We start from the raw sequence: 10871 nt of genomic DNA on the forward strand, positions 1-10871 counted from the left end.
GCAATTTTTTTTTTTTTTCTGTTATAAGATTGAAACATCAGTAAATAATTTCATGACGCTTACAAAAGCTGTGTACAGAACCACTACATGTGAAAAATGCAGTTTGCATGCCAAGTCCTCAAAAGTTGCACTCTTTGCAGAACTGCGCCAATGAAAACCCCACAGTGTGGAAGCACAGAGCTTAATGCATTTGGCAGCATAAGTAGCGAAACTAATACCTCTGCCACAATTCAATTTGCTTCACAACAATTTCAGCAACGCCTTATTCGAACATTTTCTTCGAACCAGTTAAAGCATTTAGCTCAATGTAGCTCACGTACACAGAAACGGTGTTTACATTAATGTTAAAATGCGCATTGCATGCTTTTCCAAACATACTGATTTCTGTGCAAATGTGATGACTTGCAGTAAAAACCCAATGCATCCACTGCGTTAGATCAGTAAACTTGAGCATTGCAAAGCAGTGAATACACGCAAATTGGTGGGGCATAGCACCAAGGGAAAAAGACGAAAGTTGGCTGTTGTGATGCCCAAACTACTTGGGACGTCCCACTAACCAGAAACATAAAATTGAATCTCTCTGTTCCAAACCAGACAAGAATTATCTGTGTCCACTAAGTATTGCTTTGTGTCCAAGCATGTGAGCACAAGGACAGTGCAGTTGCTCTCAAAGTACTAGCATTTCAGAAGCAAGAATCTATCAAGATATAAAAAGTTACATGCAAATGCAAATTTCAGTAAACAAGAATAAATACATAAAACAGAGAAAACCTAGCAGCATGCAGAAAATGAAGACAATTCTACTCACAGCAGTACATTTGCAAAAACTGCAGCATGCAGCCTTGCACTGACAACGTCCGAATCGGTTTCAGCTGTGTAGGCATTTTGTATTTTATTTGATACGGTCAGTGCTGAAATTCTGCAGTGCCCTTGGTCAGATGAAAACAAATTCAGGTTTGTGTCCTAGAACAAAAGGTAATCATTTCTTAGCCATGATGCATGTGTTTTCAATGCCACCAAGAATCACAAAATTATGCTCAAAACTCTGGCTGGCAGCTAGCTCACAGTCAGAGAGGAAGTTAGTCGACCAATGAAAGAAAAAAAGGTTTCACTCATGCAAAGAAATATTTCACAGTGGCTGGGTCCTCAAACATGTGCTAAAGGCGCCCTGAACACCACACGAGAGTGGTAAGTTAATGCATTTGGCTGGGAGTATACAGGTGCCCATAAAAGTTTTTGCAACACGGAAACCACAGAAAAATATTATTTTCTTGGCAGTGTAAGCATGCAGCCACATACTGAAGAGTACAGTCTACACTTCCCTCTGCTACCTGCTCAGTGCACCCCTCAATGTGGCTCCAAGCAACATGGAAATTCAACTTTTTTGTGGCTCTTGTGTTTCGAAAACTTTTGTGGGCGCCTGCACGTCACCATAAATATCTTTTACCTTGGTTTTCATTTTCGAGCTGGCGGGTAGCGTCTCAGTCAACCAACACAATTCCATACACTGATGCCTGTGAGCACATAGACCTCACAACAAGCGAAGTAAAACATAAGCTCTCCTTTTTTTCTCAGAGTGGCTTTATCACTTGATTTTGCTGCAGCTGCCAGTGCTGCCTATAAAGTTAGTGGCAGGAGCAGGGCTACCACAGGCAACAGCAACTGGAACAAAGTCTTCAAAAGCATAAAGAGGCATAAGTTGGAAAAAAGGGGAGAGAACTTGAGTGGAGGAAAACTGCTAGGGCTAATAGTACACCTTTAATTTATTGCCTCTCATCATGTGCTTGACTAAAATTCTTTTGGGGCAATATTGCTTGTAAGCAGCCTTGGCATTTAAGGCATTTTTTTCAATTCATGAAGAGGCGTTTCCAGGCTCATTTGAAGGGAAGAAAAACAGTGACAGCTCTACTCTTTCCACAATAACTCCACAGGAGCCACAAGAGCAAGCAGATATAAAGCCTTAGTACAACTGTGCAAGTGTCTTCTCTTTAGTGCAAGTTACTATTTTTTCTTAAATTAAATTTCCTCATCGATGCAAGCCCCCTCACACTTTCAACATGACTTTCAACCCTTGAAGTATATGTATAAAACCAATAATAAATCAAATGAATGTTTCATTCCAAGCAGACATCAGGTATGTGGTATCATACGCAGCACTCGTGTTACGCCACAGCAGCCGGTACATTCTCCCTTCTAGGCATGATGCAAAGTTGTTAGAAATGTCTCCATCAAGGCTATATAAAATGATATAGGCAAACTCCAAGAAGGCAGACCGTTGATATTCAATATATCCAATGCAATACTGTTCACCTACAGCAAAATTAGAAGTCCTTTTTAAGCCTACTCCGTCCTGCTTAAACTTCTCGTTTATGCCAGTCAAAAATTTTAAAATTTATCACAAACAGCATTGCACTGCTAAGCAAAAACTAGAGAGCCCAGTAATCAAACAAGGCTCGCAAAGTTACCATCATCATTTATGTAACCACCTTCCCTGTCAGATGGCACCATACAATGCACTGCCATAGACATGCAACCTTTCACTGGGAGAGACAATTGCAAAAGTACAACAAAGCAGAACCTAACATAGAGGTAGGGGTGTGCAAATATTACTTTTTCCAAACCGAACGGAACACGAATAGTGTAGCTTTTCTGCTGAATTGAATACGAATAGTTTAGCTTAAAACTGAATTGAATACGAATAAAATATTTTTACAAATATTTGCTACTGGTAGGAATATGCAACGAAAAATAGTGCGACACAGCAAAGCGCTAGCTGTGCCACTGCGGTACAGTGCTATTACTTATGCAGTTATAGCTATACTGTAATAAGATCTATAAACGTTGGTTAAAAGGCCCAATACTGGTCTCCATTAGAGGGTAGCAACACATAGAGTATTAATTCTATCCTCGTCAAGTTAAATGCATACGAAAAGTACCTTTTACCATTGATGACAGAAGAGAATAAACTAGCACCACATCTCGGTACATGAGACAGGCTAGAGCTATGTATGAGTTATGTATGCCCTCTATGATAGGGCATCAAGACCAGATTTGCTGAACCTGCTTTGGACCTGCCATGTCGTACAATCTCTGAGGGAATGTATGACTATCATGAAAGCCACCACACGAATGAACCGCATCATGGACCACGTGCATACCAGTCAGGGCAGCATGGTATGCAGCATGTGTGGTTCCTGTTTTTGAAACAGTCATGGCAGAAAAACACAGCGAACCTTACTCAAACTTCATGCCAATTACTCAAAAAATATTTACTTCATGCCAATTACTCAAAAAATATTTGAAAACTTGCAAACATATTCGATTGTTTGGAATGATTTTGAACATCCACTATTTGATTTGTACGATGAATCAAACAAAGATATTCAATTCGCTATCCAAAATTTTCACATATTCACGAACACCTGCATAGGGTACGTCCACCAAACATTTCATTCAGTTAACTCGCATTATCTTAACCTGTACTTGAGGTCCTCCAGTGAGCCATCTATTTCACTGCAAAGCATTTTTCAGTGATATAGCACTGCCTGTACCATATGACCCAGGCATTGTAAAGGCCTAGTTCATGGCACTCCCTACCCTTTGGCAAAAGTTGAATGCTCCTTGTTGGGGGCGTTACACATGCTTTACACAAAGACAGCATTGGCACTGAACTACTTTAGCTAGTTCAGGCGAGTTTGGGAGGGACCCAATATCAGGTGGTGCCGGGTAAGACAGCAGCATTCAAAATTACAGCTGCCTTTACTGCAGCAAACAACACAGCAGAACTTCAGTTACTGCATCTGCATATGCCTCAGCTGCATGGCTATAGCAGCCACATGCTGTACTGTCAAAGGTAATTTCTGGCATAGATGAGCAAAACTTTGAGTTGAACAGCAGGATCAGAAGCATGGTACTTATACTCTTTCAGCTTTACTTTCAACTAGTGATATCATGACAGCCCAAATCTAGTGAGCCATGCCTAGATGTGCCCAAAGATGGCGTGGTGCCATTCACTCCCAGTACAGTCAGTACTCGACGCATGTGAACAGACATTTTTTCAAACCTAATACACCAATTTGTTAGCACTTAAACACCAATGATAATCATATTTCTGTTCTCCTTAGACTTCTCCAACTTCTTGAATGAGCCTGAAATAGGCAAATGCTGTATTCAAATGTGACACTTGCATAAAACAGAACGGCCATTACCAGTAAAAGCAGTATGCAGCTAATGGTTCAAGTATACAACCATGCAGGGTGCCTCACATAACATAACCCACATATTAAAATAAATATGTAGACATAAAAAGATGGCCGTCTTTAGTGTCTTTTTGTGCAAGCTGAAATATCTTCTAATTTACAGTAGCTAAATTAATCAGTCAAGATCAATAAATTTTTGAGCCACTGGAGACTAGTGACAAGTTTCAAATGTACAGTTGTTGAGTCCGAAAAGAAATACCAAAAAGTATATACTTTCTGAAAATATTGCAAGGTCACATAAGTCAAATATCATAATTTGCACTCAGGGCGCGGTTCAGGTGTCCAACGATATATGAGACAGATACTGCGCCATTTCCTTTCCGCCAAAACCAATTATATGAACAATTTGATGGCCAAGATGGAACACTGCACAAGATTTTTTGCCTTGGGGTGGTAGACAGTTGCATAGCAAATAAACTACTTCACTAAGGTAGCCTTTCCTTGAGAAAATATTTCAAGTAAAAACTCCACCTGGTTTTCTTGCCAGCAATGAGTTCTGCAATGCGAACTCTGGCCATTTACAGTGACAGTCAAGAAGTATTACTGCAGCAACCGTCAATGGCAGGTCACTTAAAAGGTTCCTCCTAAGATTTGTTAAGGCCAGATGGAGCGGGCCCACAAACAGACCAACTGACCACTACAGTTCGGCAGTTTCAATGTGTTGCTGCAGTGCATTGTCATATACCATGATCAGGTGAGTGCACAAATGAAACGGGACATTACCAAGCTACATTAAAACCAAATGACTCAAGTTGCGATACTGGCACTTCGTTGCAGCTTGGAATTTTTGCATCACACTGCAAATTAGGCGTCTCAGCCTTGGCCAGGGCTATTTGCTGTTCTGAAAAAAGCAAAACTAAATGACGAACAAATCGCACTAATAGCGGCCGGCATAGAGGAAGCAATAGAGAAACATCCCATGGAAAAGTGGAATTATAATCTGTTAGAACTACTCATTAGTACAAAAATAAAAAAAGTAAAAGGAGTAAACCGCTGGAGAGGAAAGAGGAAGCCCCGAAGTTTGTAGAATAAGGAAATTAGGGAGGCCATCAAACAACGACGGCTGGCATCACGGGAACACAGAGAAGCAAAGAGGGCGCAGTCATCTGAAGAGGAAACAGGAAAAAAATGGGAATCTGTTCGACAAAAGAAACAGAAAGTGCAGGTCCTCGTCCAGGCTAAAATAAAGCAGTCCTCTGATCGCTGGCTGGCTGAAGTTCGTGATGCAACTAAAGGGGGGCCAAGAAAATTCTGGAACCATATAAGCTGGCTGTGCAAAGCGAATCACAGAAAGTAGGAACAGATTCACGATGCCGATGGAAAATGTTTAGAGGGAGCTGACGCTGTGAACTACATTGTATCAGTTATAGCCGAGTCATTTAGGAAAGACGATAGGGTAATCGCCCCAAATGAGGGAGCAACACAGGACGGCACAATAGAAAACAGCTTAGACCTGACCAATCTTAACTAGAAAAAGGCGGAAGCAAATATTCCAAAATGCACATCCACAGGGATAGATGAAATTCCAATCAAGCTAATTAATGAACTTGGCCCAAGAGGCAAGGAAACGCTGATAAAAGCATTGGAGGCAGTCATAACAAATAAGCAAATTCCACACAGCTGGGAACAGAGTAAAATGAATTTGATTTATAAAGGGAAAGGCAATAAGACGAACATAAAATCCTTCCCACCGATTACAATAACATCAGTTGTATACAGGCTGGCGATGCAGGCAGTGAAATTAAAAATGCAGTCATGGGTAGAAAGTAATAGAATACTAGAACTTCATAACAGGTTCAAAAGTCGTAGGTGCTTAGATGATAGCCTGTTCGTGCTTACCTAGTGCATAGAAATAGCTAAGGCGGAAAACAGACCTCTGTATTTAGCCTTCCTGGACATAAGTGGTGCATACGACAACATGAACAGGGAACTCCTGTGGAACATATTAAAAGATGAAGGTATCGGTCATGAGGTAATTGATTTTCTACCGGAAATATATCGAGAAAACAAAGTTGAAATAACATGGGAAGGGAATAAGAGTACGACAACTGTCGAGGTACACAAAGGATTAAGGCAAGGTTGTCCTCTATCACCGCTGCTGTTCATGCTTTATATGATAAGTATGGAAAGAAGGCTACAAGGAAGCAATCTAGCAATCTGTCATATACATTTGGCGGAAAGGTTGTTGAGCAACGACTACCAGGTTTAATGTATGCGGACGATATTTTACTGTTAGCAGATAGCCAAGAAGATTTTCAAACTCTGGTAAATTGCTGTGGAGACGAAGGAGACAGTCTAGGTTTCAGTTTTAGCGCAACTAAGTCCGGTGTGATGATTTTCAATGACACAACTGACCAGGAGCTTACAATACAAAGCCATGAATTACCCCGAGTGGCCGAATACAAATATCTCGGGGTATGGGTAAACGAAGGGTAGATGTACACAGAAAAGCACGAACAGTCTCTTACAGCAAAAGGGCGAAGAGATGCTGGGATAATGAAACATAGGGCATTGTGGGGGTACAACAGGTATGAAGTACTGAGAAGTATTTGGAAAGGAATAATGGTGCCATGGCTTACTTTGGGGAATGCGGTTCTGTGCTTAAGGGCTGAAGTTCAGTCACGATTAGAAGTAAATCAGAGAGCTGTTGGAAGATTAGCACTAGGTGCCCACGGGAAAACCACAAACGACGCAGTACAGGGGGATATGGGCTGGGCATCGTTCGAAGCTCGGGAGGCTCAGAGTAAAGTACTATACGAAGAACGCCTGAGGAAATTGGACGATAGCACGTGGGCAGCTAAGGTATTTAAATACCTATACAGAACGAGCGTTGAACTGGCGTTGAAGTGGCAGAAACGAACTAGAAAGCTGACCAGTAAGTTTGCCAGACACGAGGAAGGAGAAAGAAAGAGCATTAAACGACAGGTTAAAAATGGAGAAGGTAAAAATTGGATAGATTCAATGTAACAGAAGCATAGTGTAGAACTATAGCGATACTGGAAAAGGTAGATTAGGAAGGAAGCGTATTATGATAACTCAAGAGGCAGTGCCCTACTCTTTGAAGCTAGGTCATTATGTCTTAGAACGCGCAGCTACGAAAAGAAATTTAACGAAGCAGATGACACATGTGCTCTGTGTGGTAAATCTGTAGAAATAATAGAACGCTTCATACTAAAATGTGATGGTATTCATCCCGATGTCGATGCAAGCACAGTCACTCTTCCTGATGCCCTAGGGTTTAGATATAACAATTGTCATGTAAATAAATATGCGGTGGAAATTAGCAAAAAGCGATTGGAAGATTGGTGGCTCAGAACCAGAGAGGTGACATAAGGTTAAAAGTGCAGGAAGACGTATTTAAAGAAAATGGCGAATTTTAATAACTTGCAGCACAGTTAAAATAAAATAAAGGTGAAAGAAAGCTGAGCATGGTGGCAACTACTATCACCACGTTTCAAAGGGGACGCTCCTACCTTCCATCCATCCATCCCTCCATTTCAACCGTTCCAAAGAGTTACCAACAAGGACATCATTTTCATGGTTGTTGTTGTTGTCAGCCTATCAAAAGATGGCACATACCCACACTGGGTTGTTTTCACTGCGCTGACGTAAAGTAATCTAGGTGGTGCCGTTCACATCGGTGCCGCAACTGAGGGCGTTTCGGAACTGACCAGCGCTGTAAACAAGATGCTACTCTCGTCACAGCTTTACTGTCAACCCCATCTCATGATCATATAAAAATATGCTCGATTTCCGCGACGCCTTCAGCAGCGGAGAAAGCAGACGCCAGGCGATCGAGCCGCATTGGGCAGCAGCAGCAAAGCGGCTATGAGAAGAAATTTGCTTGTATCCAGCAGCTCAGTATTGGCCAACGACTCTCAAAATTGATTCATTTTTGAATTTCTACTTCCCAGAGCATGGTATGAACGCGAACAAACAACAAACTAGCGCATTTTTCTGACGCTAGCGGCCGGCATCCAGACTGGCTGGCAGGCCGCTTGTACGGCTCAGGTCGTCGCAGTACATTGCTAATATCGGGGGACCAGAGCGCTTTCGAGGGACAAGCGCGAGCGCAGGAGACGCGGCCAAAGCACACGAAACACTCTAAAATGCGCGAACGGCGTCATTCCCAAGCGTTCTCATTTCAAAAGAGAATCGAACGAGAAGGCGACCCGCAGGTCGCCCTTGAAAGTGTGAACATCGGTGTTGAGCTGCGGTGTAGTCGCAGGCGACTGCTGGTCGAACAAGCTGGTGCTGCTGACGCGCCGCCAAGCTTCAAGATTGATTCCCCTCGACAGCCTAAATTACTGATAGCGCAGAGATGCACAGAGGCGCTGTTAAACTAGCTTTGAGAAACAGCGTGTCCCCGACGGTGCTGAAACGTCATGCATTTAACTACCGGTCGAAACAGTGGTGTCTACTGCAGTGTGTCCGCAAGTTCGGCACTTACACGTATTGACTAAAATGCGAGCACAGAAATTCGTCTTGGCAGATGATAAAGAACATAACGCACATCTAAACACACCTCTTGCTGGAGACTGCGCTCCGCAGAACCCAGAGCGCTGCGGAGCAATAAAATGTCTCGTCCATGTGCGAAGCTCCGTAACGATGTCATTATTGAAGGACGTTCTAAGGTAACACACTTAACCAAAGTGGGAACAGCAGGCTAACGGAATAAACACAGGTTCCTGAAGCTACGGCGCTACGGCACTCCACCAAAGTGCAAATTCATGCGGCGCGCCGACGCCGTAATTCCTCCATGCCGTACAGCGATACAGCCAGTGCTGTGGCATGTTGCAAGTTGCGCGTCCGCGCCATAAGTGTCGCCACGGTCGGAACGATTGCAGCGATCCTGGTATCTGGCAGCAAACGCGGCTGGAGTCAATGACACAACGCGTCTGCGCCGCCAGTGCCGCCGCGGGCAACGCTGCAGCGCAGTGGCAGCAGACGACAGCGACCGGCGCAAGCATAGCGAGCAAAGTTTTGAGCAATTTATGTTTTTACCGCCAACTCCCAGGCACCGCCACCGTCGCATTTCAAAATCGTCCCCATTGGCTCTACGGGAATGTCACGCCCTTGATACAGCTAATTCTAGTACACTCTAATACAGCTGTTGTTGTTGTTGTCCACATACTATGGCACATGCCCACATAGGGGGATTGGCCAAGAATTGGGGGGCAGAGAGAGTTTTTGAGGTAAATAATTCCTGGACGAAATTAAAATGCTAGAAAAGCACACGTGCTGGGTCGACCGCTGCAGTCGTAGCCGACACGAAGCCAATCCAATTGTAGCCATTGCAATTTTACAAGGGCAAGTAGAACTCGTGAGGTCGCCGGTGCTTCGTCAATTTCAGTGCGTGGCGAGCCTGGACTTTCCACGATGTCGGGCGGTTTTCTGAGCGGCGTGTACAACAGCGTTTTCAGGAAAACGTCAACATTTGCGCTTGCAACGATTGTGGGCGCAATCTTCTTGGAGCGCATATCGGACGTCGTAGCGGAATCAATCTTCGACTCTGTGAATAAGGGGGTAAGTACGAATGTGCAAAACCAGTGCCTTCGTTCCTAAATACTACGAGAAAAAACGACGCTGCACTAGTATGGCTTTTTGTTTTCAAGTTTGGCTAAGCGTCTGTATTATTTCTTTCAGCCCCATTCAATATCTGCTGGCACGTAGGGCACACCGTGCGTTCAGAACAGTATTGTGCGGGATGAGTTGACATGAATATGACACACTTCGCGGGGCGGAATCTCTTTGTCGGATAATGACGTGCATATCTGTAAACCTGCATACTGCACAGTGGTAGAAATGACGTCTTCGTAGCAGTTGAAACTCAAGCAACATTTTTTTTTTGTTGTTGATATAGGACCAGCCTTAATATTGTCACGCTTGCCTCAGAGCAACGCTTATATAACGATCGTTTTTTTTTTTCTGGTTGTACATCGCGGGATGAAAATGATTTCTCTGGTAAAGGAAACCCTGTGAACTGTATTGCCAAATGAAGATAAAATGGTCGAGTGCACTCAAACCATTCTATCTGCACTTGCAGAAGCAGTGGAAAGACATCAAGAAGAACTACGAGTAGAGGCCGTGCGGATGTTTGCAAGACTTCAGAAAGAAGCACGCACCGTTACTTCCCGAAGAAATGGACCCTAGAACAGCTGGAGCCGAGTTCACCATTTTCATTAAGTAAATGTGACATTCACATTGCAAATGTCTTTCCTTTCTTTTATTTCGACATATTTTGTGTAAAGACCAAGCTTCGGTTTATTAACGATTCATGCATGTGCATCTCCCACACACTTACAATGGCCGCAATACTTTCAAGCCATTTTGAACTACAGGGACTTACACGTTTTTATGTGCCGGATATTAAAAAATTCCTGTGCGCAAAATACTGGCCTAATTGAGAGCAAACGCTACTCACAAGGTAGAATATTATTGCCTAAGTTGTTTGCGATCTACATAAACATCGATACTTGCCTGTATTTGGTGGGATTAGCGGGAAACTGTTTTCGGCTACGAGTACAGTTTTTGCAGACGCGAGCCAAGCAGCCGGTCTCACAGGCTGCGCCATCTGCTTGACGGCGAGGCGGACGACGTCTCGGCTCGGTG

The 10871-nt window shown here is 43.3% G+C and overlaps 2 protein-coding genes across 3 annotated transcripts in view; one reads left to right on the forward strand and one right to left on the reverse strand.

The window, feature by feature from the left end:
* The window catches only part of LOC144120853 (uncharacterized), a 36352-nt gene extending 26991 nt beyond the window's left edge, over window positions 1-9361 (reverse strand). The window contains exons 1-3 of one of the 2 annotated variants that reach the window (XM_077653615.1): window positions 9343-9361; window positions 8785-9043; window positions 809-963 (exon numbers count right to left, since the gene is read on the reverse strand). In XM_077653615.1, coding sequence (XP_077509741.1) covers window positions 809-963; window positions 8785-8874 — 245 coding nt within the window. In that variant the 5' untranslated portion in view covers window positions 8875-9043; window positions 9343-9361. Of the gene's footprint in view, window positions 1-808; window positions 964-8772; window positions 9044-9342 lie in introns of those variants that run through there. The other variant, XM_077653616.1, reaches the window with a different exon arrangement.
* Window positions 9362-9511: 150 nt separating this feature from the next.
* ox (ubiquinol-cytochrome C reductase complex subunit oxen) lies at window positions 9512-10470 on the forward strand. Its single transcript, XM_077653620.1, has 2 exons — window positions 9512-9785; window positions 10306-10470. Exons 1-2 carry the CDS (start codon window positions 9639-9641, stop codon window positions 10339-10341), a joined length of 183 nt encoding a protein of 60 aa, XP_077509746.1. The 5' UTR covers window positions 9512-9638; the 3' UTR covers window positions 10342-10470.
* The last annotated feature ends 401 nt before the right edge of the window (window positions 10471-10871 follow it).

The sequence above is a fragment of the Amblyomma americanum genome, chromosome 2 (genome assembly GCF_052857255.1).
Source record: "Amblyomma americanum isolate KBUSLIRL-KWMA chromosome 2, ASM5285725v1, whole genome shotgun sequence".
In the NCBI taxonomy this organism is placed as follows: Eukaryota; Metazoa; Arthropoda; class Arachnida; order Ixodida; family Ixodidae; genus Amblyomma; species Amblyomma americanum.